Source organism: Lonchura striata, chromosome 3, assembly GCF_050655825.1.
Source record: "Lonchura striata isolate lonStrDom1 chromosome 3, ASM5065582v1, whole genome shotgun sequence".
In the NCBI taxonomy this organism is placed as follows: domain Eukaryota; kingdom Metazoa; phylum Chordata; class Aves; order Passeriformes; family Estrildidae; genus Lonchura; species Lonchura striata.
The window spans coordinates 69,485,082-69,503,287 of NC_140705.1; the positions used below are offsets into that span (position 1 = coordinate 69,485,082).

Consider the following 18,206-nt stretch of genomic DNA (forward strand, 5'->3'; position numbering starts at 1 on the left):
AAAATTTGCATGTTTAATTCTTCAGATAGGAAATTCAGCTTAGCTCTAAAATATTTTAGAGCTTGACAGGTGCACAGCTTCTGGACAGCTAGAGCAAATTTACTAATACTGGTCAGATACTGGTGAGAAGGTTTTTACACATTGTCTTAGGTTTCAGCAGATCTAGAGAAACCATAGCCTTAGGATCTGTGAAGGAGGTCATGAGAGAAACAGGAAGAAAATGATGGTTTCTCTTAGTCACTCTCATGCTTCTCCCTATTTTCAGCTGATACTATGGCACATAAATTTACTACAGTAATTAACAGAATTTGCTACCTTGTTTTTCCCCCATCTACCTGGGCACAAGATATATGTGGAGATTCTGTATGATACAGAGCTTTTATCCTTTGTCAGTTTGATCCTTTTGCAATTTACATAGTATTTCAAAAAAGCAACATTTCTACAACCTTCCTTGGGATGTGATTATCCATTGGTGGATCTTGTCCTTTTTTCCTTGCAGTATGAGCTGAATGAAGTTATAGTGGGTTCATGCCATCTCATGCTAGCAGAAACTGAAAAATCTTTACACATCTTGTTAAACTAGTCATGACGATTTTTAAAAATGCTGGAGTAGAAACTCCAAGTTCCATGATTATGTGACGATGGCTATGAGCACCAAAGATGTGTCATTCTCAGCTATAAGCCTTGACTTTCCCACAGTAACAGGACAACTCTTTAAAGCCTTCTTGCTGCTTATCATTAATCCCCCAACTTCTAGATTGGATTTGGTTAATCCTTTTGGGGAATGAATCTGGATGATTAATTAACAGTACCAGGGATATCTGTAATAAGATTACACACATGGTTTTACATTCCCATGACTCAGTTGATTTTCTTTTGAACTAATGGGAACTTTGTTATTGCACTCAATGCACTCTGTGTTGGAACTGTCATTGCTGATAAAACTGTAATAATAAAACAGCTAAAAAGAAAGCAAATTTAAAATGTATACAAACAAAAAATATTAGCTTATAGGGAAGTAAGAGGGAAGGTCATATTAATCTAGGAATCCACAGGAAAATAAAAGAGGGCAAAGCATTAGGTAGAAAAATCCAAGAGAAAGAAGGAAAGTCAGGACTGCCAAGTAGGATAAGCCAAGGACGGCTGGACGAATGTTAAGGCAAACACCAGAACACAAATACAAAACATAACTGGAATAATAAATAATAACAATGTTAGGTTAATCCAGAAAAACTGAAGCAACTGCCTTTTGTGAAAAAAATCCATGTGTGCTTTGGATAGAGCAGGGGAATTAATCAGATCCTGTTCCTTTCAAGTAGAATAAGAAACACACTACTAAACCCACAGTTTGCTATTAAAAGGAGGCTCCTTCTTCTGTAATGTGTTGTTAGGGGTTAATGTGTCCTTGTGCAAAGAGACTTCAGACTCATTCTTTAGCTGCAGTTTGATCCCTTCACTATGGTCACTAGGACAAATCCTTCGAAGAATCCAGCTGATTTGTGTCTTTCCTGTCACAAAAAGCATCCTTGTCAGATATTTCCATATGAGCATTCACTGTATGGCACATAGATATGAAGTAGGAGTAATGGGGAGACAAATGCCCTCCATCAGAGGCTCTCTTGGCTGGTACCCATTGGTGTTAGCATGACCCTGGGGCAGCATCAGCTTCTTCTGTCACTTACAGTAGCACGAGACATGATCTGATCTTGCTAGGAACTGGACAGATGCCTGGATGATCGTAGGACAAGGGACCTGAGGGCCACAGACAGCCTATCCATCTCCCTCTCAATTGCCCTGAACCTCCATCAGACAGGCTCCAGCCTCTGCACTCATGGCAGAAACTTTCTCCTGAGGTCTGGAACAAGGAAACTCCCCCTGAGTTAACTGTTCATGCTCTTCTTCCCTCTCCGACTCCTAGCAGATGAAGATCTGGATCTCAGGTTGAATTTCCTATGAGAAGCAGCAGGAGAGCAGATTTATACCTTGCATGTTATTTCCAACAGCATCTCCCCAAGTGTATATAAAGCATTACTGTAATTCTGTCCTAGGGTTATGTTGGTATTAATAAACCACTTGAATTTTGCTCTAAGTAATTAAAGACACAAGTACTTTTTGTTGCAGTTACAGGCAGGAGGCAAATGTGGCTGGGGCTTTATTATTTAGATATGTGTAATAATTCAGGTAGCAGCATGTATTTTTTCAACTGCTTTTTATTCACATAACAGTCTAAAGCCTTCACCAATGCAGTCCCTCAATGCTTCAAAACATAAATTTAGATCCCATACCACCTGATGGAAATAAACAGCACAAAAGCCAAGCAATTTATTCCTGATTAACTAAGTATAAAACACCTTGCAAATAATTTATACTTGTTTCATATAGTAACTCACTGGAAAGAAATAACACTTCAGTGTCAATTTACACCTGGCTTGGATATTGGCATTTCTCATGTAAAATGTAATTGCAAACTGAGTATTGCTCACTGAGATCTAAAAAAATACAGCTTTAGACTCATCCCAGGCTCTGTGGCTCTTTCAGACACCACTAGGAACAAGCCAGCACTTCACCAGAAATAAGCATAAGACTTGCTGATAGCTCAATCTCTTCCCCACTAACAGCATTTCTCTAGGACTGACTTTCTAGAGCAGATTAAAATGACGACAACAGACACATAGAGAAAATAAGGGAAAATCAGTAAGCAAATGCATTTATAGAAGACTGGAAGGTTATAAGACTCTCAGGTCCTATTTGCTGAAGCCCTTAATCACTCTATAGGACATAACTAGTGCATTTAAAGGAACTTAGAAACCCTAATTGAAAAAACATATGTACTCCCCTGACACAAGACCATTATATGGGAATTGACAAGCTTTTTCTTGGTTGCTTTTTGCCCATAAGAAAAGCTTATATTGTGCTCTTTTCCTGATTGTTTGGATGAACAAAGGATGTTGCAGAACTATGCCTGGGAGGCTTGTGTGAGATAGATGAAAGAATAAAAACACAGTTTAAATCAACAAGGAGCCAAGACCACTGCATGACTAAGCTTGAGATAAGTTGATCTAGCTTTTAGGCAAATACATTTAGATGAAAACTCCCCCTTAATTTCTATGCTTCAGTCTGTGTCATATAGTAACAATATTATTATTATTATTATTATTATTATTATTATTATTATTATTATTATTATTATTAATAATAATAATAATAATAATAATAATAATAATAATGCTTCATCTAGGTTAATGCTATATACTTAGAAGAGTTTTGACCCTGATCCTCCTCCCCTGTCAATGTATAATGTAGACAAAAATAAGAAAATAAGCTGTTTACATTTTAGTCAATCCATACCACCCACATCAGGCTTCACCCAATTTAACTGCCAGTTGATGTCTGACTACAAACTGTTTAAATCCCTAAGGAGCAGGACTGGTTTAAGTTTTTTTACATAAAGTCTTCTTTATCTTGAATGTAAGTATACAGCTGTTTCAACAGATGTTATTTTTCAATGCAGCCAACACCTAGATATTGGCACTCTATCTGATAATTTTAAGTACTTTAGCATTGAGCCAAGCTATTTGTTTTTATCTTGCTGCATCCATATCTCCCCACTATCTTATCAAACATAACTTTGTCATATGTAATTGCTAATCCTAAACAATTCACCCTTAATGGTAGAGTCATCTGTTTATCATGTGCTGTAATCATTGAATACCCCCAGAAGTAGTGATGAGCATCTTACATTCATTGGAAAAGCCTTTTATCTGTAGTGTAGATATCCTGTTTCTTCCTATAATTTCCTTCCTGGGTCACTGCAGTGGGAAAAAAAAACAAACAAAAAAAACCCAAAAAACAACAACCCTTGTACATTTTATTTCACAGTGACTTTTACTCCTCCTACCATTAATTGGAGTTTTTGCATTTGTTGATTTTCTTTTTTTTAACAGAAAAAGTCTGTAACTGAAAAAACACCACATCCTATTGCATTACCAGTAAAATCACAATATTTCAGTGTGCAGAGATGTATAACAAGTTCAGCCAGACTGGTCTCACTTCCAGATATTTTGTAGTTTCAAATTTGCTTTATCTATTTCAAGGGAAGTCATCAAAACTCTCTGAAGACCTTGCTATAAATGGAAGTGTGATATCACTATATACTGGCACTATATACTGGCAACAACCAGAGCCATTTCATACCTACCTTTCATTCCTTTAACCCCGTCAGCAGGAGTTTTGGGAAAGTTCTTTAATCTGCTGCATTTTTTCTGTGCTTCACCTAGAGAAATTATGTTTCCTTATTTATTTCCAACTCGAAACAAGTACAATGGATTCAGTATAACAAAATTTCTACCCAAAGGAACTGCCAATGATTTCCTTATCAGTGCTGAAAATATTGGCCTTCAGGTATTCTGGTATTGTTTTGGGGGTGTTTTTCTTTGTTTGTTGGGTTGGGTTTTTTTGAGGGGGAGGGGGAGTGTTCTTTGTTTTGCTTTGTTTTTCATTTTGGTCTTGTTTGTATTGGTTTTTTTTTTTTAATAGTTGCACTACTTTGAGGTGAAAGGTATTGAAGAGTAAACAGAAATCATTAATGCTTCCCTTTTCACTTATCTGCTAATATTCTGATATTCTCCTGCCTGCTTATATGCTGCACATCAGCATTAACAAACCTCATTTTAAAAAGAAGTTAACAGAAAATGGTACCCATTAATATAGCAAATAGGGGAAGGGAGCTTATTTGCAGGTTGAAGAATGCCAAATCCTCAACAATTTGCCAGTAAAAGAGGAGAATATGAGCAGAATATCTGCTGCTGGAATAGGATCATCTCAAAGAAGAAACAGATTATTTATAAAATGTTAATGATTTCAGAAATTCCATAATTAGAATCACTGATACTTCTGTTGCAGATAATACAGATGGATGAAAGGGAACAGAGAAGGTCCTCCAGGCTTGCAGGAAATTTTTTTGCTGTTCAGCACTAAGGATGATTATGAGAATCCAAAGCCTAAGTAAGGGAGAAGCTGAATAAGAAGGAGTAGGCTAATATGTCTGGAGGAGACAGGCAAAGCAACTGTGGATAATACATAAGAGAAAAGAGTGTGTCAGAATGGTTTAATATAAATCTCAACCAAGAGCCTATTTTAATTTGTTCTCATTTTTCTTTTCAGACATTCCTTCCTCAGTACATATTTTAATGTGAAGGAGCCTTAGGAACTTGCCATGGATCCCAAGAATGACTTGAATTGAGTCTCAGATTCACAAGAACAAAGGAAAGTGAGCACTGAACAAAATCATTTACATTATAGTCATATAAAATAGCATATTGTAAGTCATACACTTTTATCTGTCACGTCAATAACATGCCATGATTCCTGACAAAAGTCATGTATATTAAACAGGCTCTATGTCTCATCAGCTGAAGCCAAAGCAATGGCAATAGGAGGACTGCTTTCTAATATTATACCTTTTGATACATTTGCATTCTGTGATTTTTTTTTTGTATTGCATGGTTCATAATTTCATGCTTATTATGCTTGCTGTTGACATTACCCCTGAGCACATTTCAGTTTCAGGCTCCATACTACAGAAAAGTGCTCAGGCATATAATCAAAATAGCAAATAATGAAGCTTCAACTTAACCAACTTGAGCAGATCTTCAGAGCTCTGTCACTGCTTACAAAGTGATTTGCTGAGTGGCTTTAAGTAGATATTTAAAGCTAAAAATGTGCTTCAGTGCTTTACTAATGCTGATTCACCTCCTTCCCTCCATGTCATATATTTAACCCTCAACACTTTTGTTTAATATAGCTGGGACTGCATTGAACTCCACCCAAAAAGTACCATCCCCTCCTGAGTCCTAGCTGAACTCACAGTCTCAGTATATTTTTCATTGCAGGATCCTACAGTCAGTTTTGCCCCATGTGAAAAACACTACTCTGTTTCACAGCTGCTGCCTGTCTGTTTTACTGGCTGAGTAATCCAAAACAATTCTCTTTTTTTCTTGTTTTATGAGAAAATTCAAACAGGAGAGGACTGAAACAAAATCTCTCGACCATTTTTTTATTTTCTCTGCACTCACTTTGGTCTCTCCTATTTAACCCTTCTCTAAATGAAATAACTCTTTCCATCCTCTCTTCATTCTGGACCTTCTCTGTGATTCTGATTAATGATGATCTCCCCTCCTCATGTTTTCTCCTATTCCTGCTGAAGCTGGTCCATGAACAGTTGGTCAAAACTGAGGACAACAGATAAATTTAATGTAATAAATAAGGAATTTATACTTATGGAGAATTATGCTGCTTCAATGTAGAACCCAGAAAGACTGGGAGGGTAGTGTTTCTTTAACTTTAGTGGTCTGATTTAATGTGATTAATCCTGCCAACAACTTTGCCAGAAGTCAAAGGAAGAAAAGAAGGAACTGAAAATAGAAATCACATTTTAATGTTTTGAATGTTAAGGGAGACAGAGAACTGGCTACGTCTGTCTTTCCTGTAAGTGAATTTGTGAGCATTTGAGACCAGAATGATATATAGGTATTGCCTTCCATATATGTAAATCACATTACCCTACAGAAAGGAGGAATATTTACATTACAGCCATTCTGTCTGGGACAGAAAGAGACTGCAATGTAATTATCAGGAAGACATGTCTGTTGTAAAAGGTCACCTCTGCTATGAAGAGAGGCTTCGCACAGTCCAACCTAGACATGTTTGAACAATAGTACAAGAACATTCATTATATCCATTATAAGTCTAAGGCACATTTGCAGCCAACCTAGGCTGCAAATACAATACATTTCCCTAAGTGGATTAATAGGAAAGCAGAGGTCCTAGAATTGCTCTGACGTATCATTTATACACATTGTAATCCTGACAACTCTTAAGTATTAGAGAAAATCCAAGCAGAGACTGTGCAAGGAGCGCCCACAATTTATTACACTCTTAAAATGCAGCATGCTCATCTCTTGATTAGCCCTCAGCTGTAACAGCTAAGAGATGTCTCAGAAAAAGTTTAGAAGACAGAATATTTCCCATATATATATATATATATATATATATATATATATATATATATACACATATGATTTTATTTCATCTTCCTTTTTCAACATTCTTATTTATAACTATGTTCTCATATTAATGATCAAGAATGGAGCCTATTGCTTTGCTAGACAACACTTGTTTTCATTCACTTTACACCTGCCTATCATTTAAATCTCCTGAGACAGATGAATTACTTCCTCAGAAGCAAAAGGATGAAATAAAGCAGTACTACAGTCGGGCTGTGAACGCCAGCAGACTAAGTCACACCTTGGACTTCCAAGTAGCAGTAGCTGAAGGAAGTGTGCCCTGGTGTGGGTGAAGTGCTGCACGTGGAAACCCATTTGTGACAGAGCAAGGTGTCCCCAGCTCCCCAGGCCAAGCATGAGCGCAAAGCCTCTCGCAAGGCATTTAGGGAGAGGAGATGTGTGCACCCAGACATCCAGGAGCTCTGCAAGTACAAGGTCCTGCTCAGCCATCCTGGGTGAAGACCTCAAGACGCCTGCAGCATTTGACAGTGCTTTTAGACAAAATTTGTGACTGAGTACTTCCCTCTCTGATACTTCTGTGGATGTATACTCTGGTTTCTCTTCAGATCCTATAAGGGTAAAGATGTGTTCAAAGAGCTTCAGTGAAGCACAAAGACTCTGTTTTCCCTTTTGGGAGCTCAGTTTACTACTTGTATGAGAAAATGTCCTGACCTTCCTGAGCATATCTGTACAAGCCTAGAAGTTGACTGTGTGAACTATGTCTATTGACCCTCCAGGAGAAAGGTATCTGCAGCCTGGTCTTGAAGATAAGATCCAAGTTCCACAGGAGTCAACAGACAGAGAAGCTACTGCTGCTATCTCTGGAAAACTTACTGCTGGGCAACTCTGGGTAACTCACCAAGTGCACAGTAGGTCTATTCTGAACTGGAAGGCAAGAGAGGAAGAATCCTGACAAATTTATTTGAGTAATTCTAGTGATAGAACATCTAATTTTATTAGCTTCCTCAAAATGTCCTTGCATTCATACATAACTGGTGCATGATAATAAAAAAGTAAGAGAAGATTATTATGAGAATCCATGATATACTATATAGTGACTTATTTTGCAATTAAGATATGGCCTAGCTCAAATACATCTCTTCTGTTTGAGCCTCTTTATAAAGGCAGAAACTGCTGCTCTGCTTTTTATAAAACATCTCTGTCAAATCACTACAATTGGACTCTAAGTTAACAAAATGCTCTAGACTTTCACACAAATCATGATAGGGCTTTTCCTCCTCATTCAGCCATTTTGGCTGGTTGTTACAATCACCTTGAGATTGTTCTGATTCGGCTTTGTTGTGTGTTTTAGAGCTGAGACAAGACATTCTGCTTGCAGTATTACCAGGTGTATTTGGCATTTGCTGCAGTCATGTGTGGCTGTTGTTAGTGTAAAGCCACATAAACAGTGACAGGGCTGGAATGGGAACAAACCCCCGATGGAAAGTGGGGAGAGGATGGTGCTTGGAGAGAGAACTGGTAAGAGCATCATCTGCATTGCTGTGCATTCTGTGTGCTCCCTTTGCATAACTCAAGGCAAACAGAAAGCTCCGAGTCTGTTAGTAGAAGCATAGTGAATATTTCAGATACATGATTTATAAATATGATACAGTCCTGAAAATGTAGTTACCATGAGTAACTAGCACAATTATTACTTCACAAAATGAAGCGACCATTAAAACATGAAATGATGTGCTAATTAAGCAACACAGTGGAGAGAAAGAAAGGCCTCACTTGCTATAATAGCATCATCTCATTTCAGGGCTTGGTGCCAGATAGGAAGGTAAAAGGCTTCTTCATCACAGTAATTTGCTTATAAACACAAAATTTACCTGATGGTGGGTGGCAGGATTGAGATGACAGAGGATGGGAATCCATCCTAAAAAGAGGAACAGAGTAGATTCAAAAAAGTAGGAGAGTTCCCAAAGCAAAGCAAATCAAAGTGGCAAACTATGTTGCCTATTGTGCTAGGTAGTTTTGGAGACTCACTCCATGGGCAGGGGATTGCTGCCAAAAGGACACTTGGTTACCACTGCCAAGTCCACAGGCAGTCCCTGGCTGCCATGCAGATGGGTACTCTGACAGTGCAGACTGGTTTTACACTTCTCATTTGGGTTTTGTTTTACATTATTGGCACACCACTCTTCACCAGAATAAACTTGGGGTGAAATGTAAATTTTAAAGAATTTAGAGATTTTAGAGGAGCTAAGATTTTAGTTAGAAATAAGCCTTACTAGAGTTAATTAAAATAAATGAGTAGGCCTTGATGAAGTTAAGAGTTAGTAGTTAACTAATAATTGATTGCTTGTTAGCACAATGTTTAGTTAGCTGGGTTTATAATGAAGAATATAGAAACTGACAAATAGATTTAAGGAACATAAGACAATTGTGGGCCTCCTCTGTTCTGAAACCAATTGAAGACAAGGAATGGGAGCTCTACCAAGAATTCATTTGTCATATTTGCATTGAAAAGGTAGAAAGGTCAGAACAAGGAAGACTTCATTTACTTCCTCATTTTGGGACCCCTCCCCATGAAAGGGACCACCGACCCATTTCAAGGAACAAACTACGCATGCTGAATAGCTTTTGGAGTGATTAGCATACAAAGCAAGGAATGGGATATACCAAAATGATGAATATGTATTTGTATTTTGGTTATTCAATACTTGTATGGATAAGAGGACTCTGTAATCACCTGGAAGGTGCGGTGTGTATTTGGGAGCTATCCTGCACGCTGCCTGGTGGCGAATAAATATACACTTTCTAACTTTATACTGTTAGAGAGCTTTTGTCCGTCACAGTTGGATATCAGTACTAGATCAATATCCATATTTTTTTAATAAATCAGGGGCATTTGTATTTTAGGTTAATATTTGAACCAGATTTAAGACAACCTAGTGCCCCTGAGTTTTCTTAATTCCTGGGTAGGCAGGAATCCAGACCAAAAGCAGTGTGCAGAAATCCACTCTGTCTGCAGTTTGCTATCTACAAAAAAGACCCAAAAGCCCTGGAGGTGCTTATGACCAAGGGAGAAACCAGCCCTGCCTCACAGGCAAGGGTATGTAAGGAATTGTTTATTTAGCACCTTGGGTGACCCTCAGGTTAAAAAAACCCAACCTTTGCATGGAAAGATACGTGTATTCCAGAAACCTGAAAAAGGGGAGAAACTTGTAAGGCTGGAAGATAAATGGGTAATCTCTCTGTACAAGAGGAATGAGAAGAAGAGTTTAGTTATTCTGAACTGTACAGGGTACATCAATTAGTTTGAAAGTAGGGTACATGGCAGGAAAGTGTAGAAGCACTTCCATTGCTGACAATATTAAAAGCATCAAAAGGCAAACACTGTAAATTGGGATTTGAGTTTTAGTTGTTCTGAAGAGCTGTTAGCTGTGGAAATTACCTCACTGCTGACTCCCCAGACAATCTTTTCATGCAGAGAGAATGATCCAAAGGTAATTAGCATCAGTGGAAAAAGCTCCTGGGTAAAATTTGTGTCTGCACTGAAGTGAAAATGAAATGCTTTAGTTGTGGGGGAAGGATTTCATCCAATACACATCCTGTGAAAGGGTTACACCCAGCAAGCACTTCAGACAAGAGTAACACATCTCCGTTCCTTTCCCCATGCATTCCTCTTTGTTTTCTCTCAGATATCATCAAGAGCTTCCCCCGAACATCTTGTAAATAAGGACTTTTCTTAGGAGTGCACACAGGACGTGCACACCAGCAGTATGGTTATGCTATGTTACTGAGAAAACAGTCTGAAATGTACAGCCTCTCCTTCTACTCCTTAAAATAAGGACTACTCACCCATCTTTGTATATTTAAAAAGAAGGCATTTTTAAAAGCATGAAGTACAAATAATTTTAGTAGTCCCATTCATAAGTTTGTCAGCTTTAATAAGGTAGGAAGAACATGTAACATGAGAAAAAATATGTGTGTGGGATAGGAGCAACCCCCCAAACCGCCTTATGACCAGCTAATAATATATTTTGCCTCATATTATTCAATGACTAAGCAAATAATAAAGATTTCAAGAAGAAAGTGCTTCAAATGGGTTATGAAGTCTGTAGGATAAAAGCTATCAAATATTGCCCTGGGTTGTATTTGTGATATTTTAAATACACTATGGTATCCTTTTCTGTCATCATTTTCTTAATTCTACGTTCCCCAAAATGCATGTATTCCTAAACCAAGTTCTGCTTTTAGGAATGAGCGCCCTCGACTCTTAATTTCTGTGGCACTTGAGTGTAACTATGTCAAGCCCTCGATGTTTTATAAGTGTCCTTCATCTTGTTCCACATCTCCAGGCCATGGTACACTGCCAAGTCCGGAATTCAAGTGCATCTCTAACTTTCCTTATCCAGTGCTACTGAGTCATAGCAAAGTGATTAATAAAATACATATTTTTCCCCCCATTATTCATCCATTTCAGGTGAAAACCACAATCTAAAATTTTATTTGTCTTAGCTGTACAGAGCTGCACAGTTTTAAGGGCAGACATTTGAGATTGAGTCTTCTGCCTTGTACATTATCAACAATCTTTTCCAGGTAATTTCTGCTTTAAAATCTTTAGTATGAACAATTGTATTACATGTAATTGTGTTAAAAATTTTTCTGCCTAAGGTCTCAAGTGAATTTATATTTCAGCAAGTAAACAACAACAGTTTTTCCTGTAAATTTTCTGAGTACTCATACACTCTCCATATGTGTTTTGAGATGAAACCATTGCAGACCTTGTGGGGAAGACACATGGACAGACTAATGGAAGCTGGCTCCCTTTTAGGCTTTCTTTATTTTGAAGAGGAGAGGGAAGAAGAAACTTAAATTGTCCAAGTGAATAATTTGTCCTGACATGTTGAGGTTCATGGAAACCCTAAAAAACACAGTTATATTATATTAAAGCTTCGCCCAGCAGTGTCAAACCTGTTTTTACTTTAAAGTCTCCTTGAAAAACTAACTTACACCAACCTAGATTTTTAAACACTGCCAACAAGTCACCAGGCAGAACCTATGGAATGTGTCTTGGACATGCTATCTGATGTCAGCCTGCACAGGAGCTGAACCATTGAGTTTCCCTCTCTCATCCTGCAAGAATGATGCAAAAGATGCCTTACTACAAAAGGAAAGGGTTTCTTTTCCAGATGAAAAACCTCACACATCAGAAATGCTGCCACACTTATCAGTCTTCTGCAAAAGATTCCAACTTACTGAAATGTCACAAGTCTCCCTGTCAAAAATACAAGGCTTATTTGCCAGTGATACCCTCCTACTCTGCTGCAGCCCACAAGTTGCTTAAAATAACTAGCCAAAGGTAAGTTTCAAAGCCTTCTGCCTTGAGCTTCAGTTTCAAACAAAGCAACTGAAATTTAAACAGAGGAAGTAACTGTTGTTCTGTTCATGATTTCACCCTTCAGCAAGAAATAAATATAAATCCCTTATTCCTTAACTATTTTGTGGAACTTTGAATCAGGTGAGCGTTCATGGAAGTGCAAGGCATTGTTAAAAGTTACAACAGTGAACATACAACAGTTCAACTTCCAATATGAAAATACAGAATGCTTGGGGTGGCCCTGCCATCTCTGGTCACCTTGCAAATATGAGGAAGATGCCAAAAATTTCTCTAATGCATCCCTGTATTTTCCCTGCAATACTGCTACCCAAGTACTTAACACTGGAGGCTGCAAATCCTGAACAATCTTCTGGTATTAGCTGCTGCCTATAGTTACAGTCAGCCTAGCAGGCTTTACCTTCCAGTAATCAGAATGAGCCATGAGAGAGACAAGGAAGCCTCTGCCTGACTGCCCATAACATATAACTGTGTCACACTGGTGGATTTATGCATTACATATCCCTATATCCTGTATTTTGCCTGCCCTTACCCTTTGGTTGTCTTTCATCCCTGATTTTCAACCCAGTCAACAAGTCAAGCAGGGTCCTGCTTCCTTTCTTTAGAAAGTTTTTTTTGTGCCCTGGCAAATCATGGTCTGTGCTATGTGTTTGTTGTGTGACCCCTTTCTGCCCCAGACAAATAAACAAACATTACTCCCCTTCATTCCTGCCCCATCTTCTACCACATTTCTGTCCCTTAATTTCACATCAGTGCTTTTGCAGCTTGACCCTCTCTTCCTCCAATCTTTCTGAGGTTGTCAAGGGATGAAAATCCCCATTTCCTTATACCTGAGCCATATAGATGCACTGCTGACTGTGCTGGGAACCACCCTGGGGTAGCAGATGTTAGAAGTTAGATTATTAAATATTCTGGTCGTGAAGCAGCAAGAGTGAATTTGTAAGTGACTTGGGAAGAGTTAACTGCAGTTTGGGTAGGACAGACGAACATTTTCAAAGATAGAAACCCTGAAATGTCAAAGAACAGAGTTATCAAAACAGATCATTGTTAACAAATGGCTGTTTATTGCTAACACAAAGCAAGTGTACAGTTTGAAGCTGGATTCCTTCTGTAAGTGTTTACTGGAGGAAGAGACAAAATTAGACATTTGTATTCTATCAGTTGTTCATAACACTCACAACTGCTTCCATATGGCCCACTACTCTACTGTTTTACTTCCAATTACTTCCAATTCCAATTGCTCTCAATATGAATTCCAACTTTTGGTCTTTAACAACAATCCATTGAGTGAAACACTCTCTCAGTATTACTGTAGGTACATCCTATTCCCAGTCTAATTGTTTAGAAGAAAATTAATTTGAAATAGCGACCAGAATAAACTTCATGCAATTGAAGCTCTCAAAATATCATTAATGTCTGGATAATATTTGCCATATCACACTTGATTTTCTAATCTACTGGTTACTGCATTGCTCAGTTTGGGTTTGTCACCTCAGTTTTCCTGTCTAAATTCCTGCCAGTATCTGTGCATCTTTGGAAATGAATTGGCATCTCTTTTGTGATTGGAATTATATCAGTAATGCATAATGCACAGTAGCAAAACCACACTACAGAATATGATCTGATGAAAGCACCACAGAGAGGAGGAACTGAAATAATTGAGACAGTTCAGAATAATGTTTTCAAAAAATACTCACCAGGATGTTTCATCCATAACCAGTTTCTGTTACCATGGTTTTTCTTCCTGCACATATTCAAGTAGATAAAAAATGGGCATCTAGTGCTCATGCCAGCTTAAAGACTCATTCCCTTGATTTTGTGCAATACGAAAATAGTATTTCTGAGAGCTAGGCTGTCTGCTCTCCTCTGCCAAATAGTGGGAGAGTCAAAGGTAGGAAAGAAACCTTTGCTGCTCTCTTTGGCATTCACTGTCAGTTGTGCAGATATGACATTACAAAGACACATATGCCGGCATCCATTATGTGTCTTTACTGTAAATCACACTTTATTTCTGGGGCAGGCAATCTTGTCCCAATGGAAGTGCCATGAATGCAATAGTGTGTAATTCAAATAATATTTGCAGTGCCATCTGAGAAAAGGCTTCAGCTTGGAACTTATTAACAACCTAAGGAGGAAAAAAGCCACTTGAACTACAGTTTGAGGGGTTGGTAAATATCTAGCAGACGTTGATAGCAAGTCAGGGGAGAAGGAGCCTATCACCATTTGGCCTTCTGTATGAGAAAGAAAGAGAACTTAAACAGCACTGCCTGGCTACAATGAAATGCAAGGTAACATAAGGAAAAGATCAGCTATCCAGGGACACAAATCTAAAACACACAGACCCAGAAGTTAAAAATCACAGCACTGCACAGATGGAGCAAAAGGCAGTTCTCCCTCTGTGCAGGGCACTGAGGGCGTGCTGGCACCTCAGGAAGGGCAAGCTTGCTCAGTGCCAGGGCCAGGTCAGCCATGGGGAACCATGGCAGGGGAGTGATGGCAGCAATGACTGCTTCTGCACGAGCTAAAGATGGGAGCAGGGGCCTCTGGGGAGTAGTAGGCAGGTTGTTTGCTAAAATCTGTGTCCTCAGAACTAGCTGGAGCAAGCTGGCAAAAAGGAGCTAGTATCACACTTTTGTTTCATGCATGGAGATGTCCCCTGTTTATTGAGCATGGGCTCTAGTATCAGAAAAATTTGGAACTTGTTCCTTCCCCTGACTTCCAAAAGGAATGCCAGGAACCACCTGTCTCTCCTTTTCAGGTCCCAGTCAAGTGAGGAAATCTGCTACTACTCAGTACAGCCCCTAGCATCAGCGAGACCTCACCTACACACCAGAGGCTTCACCAGAATGATTGTGCCAGTCTAGACAGTCAAACAATATCTAGTCCATAAAGTATGCAACTTTCCCAGAAAATGGCCCAGTGTGGCTGTCATACTGGCAGGAAACACTTCTGCTGGCCTACCCAATGTCATTTCTGCATTAAGCTGCACAGGCAAAAAATCACTCCTGGTAAGAAGTAAATTTAGGAGGGTTGTACTCTGCTATGCAGCCACATCTGTCAAACCTTCTTTAGTATAGGTAAAGGATGAGTTTGTCAACACTTGCACAGCAAAGAATGATCAAGGCCTGCTTTTAAATTTTAAGTTCAAAATAAGCCAAATCAGCCCACTGGTCAGTATGAACTGCCAAAGTTTTAGATCTCCTAGAACAGAGACAGTAGCAGGCATGGTTGCTGGGAGGCAGGATTTAGTCTTTGGATTATAGCAACAGCTGAGATCAGTCTGTCATGACAGTGATATGGAGACAAATATATTGACGGTGACGTCAAGACAACCAGACAAAAGCTTTTTGAGGTGAAGTGTTTTCTGTGTCTCAGTACAGGTGTTTAACGCATTCACAAACTAAATGTACTCAAAATTTGTGACTCATATAGCAATTCCAGAACTTGCTTCAAGTTCAATCATCAGTGTTTGCAATAAGCTCAGGCATTAGGGCCTCTTCTCAGCTGTTCTTTGAAAATCACGAGCGCCAGTGAGAGCCAAACCCCATTACACAGCATCTGACATCAAACGTGTGTGTTCTTATGCAGTTTTCTACATTATTAATTTTCTACCTGATGGCAGTATGCTCCTATTATTTTTGCCTCCCACTCATGTTCTGTGATGAAAAGCCTGCAGTAAAAATTCAGACTAATTCCTTTTATTTTACTCTCTCCTGCTGCTGTTCTATCTGTCAGAACTGCTGCAGGAAAGAAAAGCTGTTGCAGAACAGACTAATGAAAATATTGCTCTACCTTTTGAGATATTAATATTGCTCTACCTTTTGAGATATTAATAACACAGTTTCATAGCTCTCTGTCTCAGACAGTAAAGAAAACAGCTCTTATTTTTCACATCCCAACTCTTATTTTCCTATTGTCACAGGGTAGCATAAAATCAGAACCACCCACCACCTTCTGCACAAAAGCCACCCCCCAGAGCTGCACACAGAACACTGTCATCTTCCAGTTGCTTTAGTGATACAGATTTCCTGACTTCTTTTTTTTATTATTATTATTTTGTTTGTTTTGGGTTTTTGGTTGTTTGTTTTCTACATCACTATTAGTATCCAGTGCATGGCTAGAGACAAAGCAAAATATCAACTTCTACCTGCTCTGTGTCCAGAAGGGAAAGATGTAACTACCTCTGTGCAAATTTTCCTCCACCACCTGGTCTAGAAGCACAGTGCAGAAGTGGTTGGGACTATGATCAGCCACAATATGAACAACCAAATTCGTGATCCCCTTTTTTTGCCTTGTTCAGCCACAATTATGTTACTTAGATACATCTGAGAACGTAGAGTGTCCTTTGTAACACCCCAGATAGGTTATGTTTGTTTAGCAATATTATACAAATAGTAATGGATGGATTGCTAACAATTTAGGTAAGCACCTAAAAATGTCAATTCCTGGTACAACCCTCCAGCTGCAAGTGTTACTGATGATACTATTGACATTTAGGGAACTATTTTTCCCTCTATTTTTTTTTTTTTTAATAAATATATGTGTTAGTAAACTATTCCTCTAATGCCCTCTAGTGTCCACAAATAAGAGGGATTCTTGCTACTGCTTTGTCTTGGCATTCCTTTTGGCAGGGAAGTTTACAGCCTTCCATGTTGCTGAAGACCATGCAAGGAGTTCAGATTATTAAATATTAGACATGCATTACTTATTCCCATCTGTTTCACTGCATGGGGAGAACGGCCAAGTCCTACCAAAGCTGACTGGGGCATGCAGGGTGACACTTGGCTCTTGGAGGAAGGACACATAAAACACTGAAGTCAGTCACACGTGAATTTGGAGAAGTTACTGACTCAACCTGGAAAAAAACCCAAACTTTCTCCTGCTCGTCTCCTGCCATTCCCATTGCCTTGAAGGCAAAGATGCCCTCAGAAGAGAAGTGTGGTGACCACAACAGAAACACTTTGCAATGTGTTTATCTAATAATAGATATAATACCGGATGTGCAGGAGCCCAGAAAGGATAACCTGACTTATCCAAGGTCACAGCACATGGCCACAAATAGATCCAGACCTCCTGGCTCCCAGACCTGTGCTTAAACCACAGTAGTGTGCTCCTTCCTCTCTGCAAATGTGCTGAGAAGTTGCACAACCTGAACCTACTGGTTACATTTCTTTCTGAAGTTCCTGACAGCAATCCATAACCAGATACTTCAAACTCAGCATTACGACTGTGATCTACTGGTGGTGACACACACAGTCTTTGTGTCTGATGTTTTATCAAGTCACTTTTAGACAAAAATCTGGTCCATGATTAACAGCTGAGGCGCAATGTGTCTGCAGAAATCTTAAAGTCTATACAGTGAATTCCAGTGCTCTCCATGAGACTTGAAATATGTTGGTTTAGGAGCATTTTACCACCACAAATAGTTTAGCTATTACTATTTATTGTAACTTCCAAGTGGACAGAATCCTATTCACTTAACTAGTTTTGGTTTTAATCTTAAAAGGCAACTGCCAAAGTATCCTGATTTTTTTTAATGGGGCCCTCCCCTTAACCCAATTTGCGGAAGGAACATTTCTCCTTCCACTTACTGATTTTAAATTCACTGGAATTTTACAGACACTCAAGAACTGATTGGCACCAGCACTTCCCAGATGTAGTGAGAAGACTATTTTGAGCCTGGAAATCTATTATTTAAAATTGTTCTTGGGCCAAGTTACTTTTTCTGATTTCACAGACTTGTGTGAAAACAATAAATCAAATACCTTTTTCTTTTCTTTTCCTTTCTTTTCTTT

General features: G+C 38.8%; 1 protein-coding gene across 3 annotated transcripts in view; it reads right to left on the reverse strand.

Moving 5' to 3' along the window:
* The window catches only part of SLC35F3 (solute carrier family 35 member F3), a 162,160-nt gene that overhangs the window by 69,272 nt on the left and 74,682 nt on the right, over positions 1 to 18,206 (reverse strand). The window contains exon 1 of one of the 3 annotated variants that reach the window (XM_031504328.3): positions 14,109 to 14,332. The exons of the other annotated variants lie outside the window; for them this stretch is intronic. Coding sequence (XP_031360188.2) covers positions 14,109 to 14,199 — 91 coding nt within the window. The 5' untranslated portion in view covers positions 14,200 to 14,332. Of the gene's footprint in view, positions 1 to 14,108; positions 14,333 to 18,206 lie in introns of those variants that run through there. 3 annotated transcript variants of the gene reach the window in all.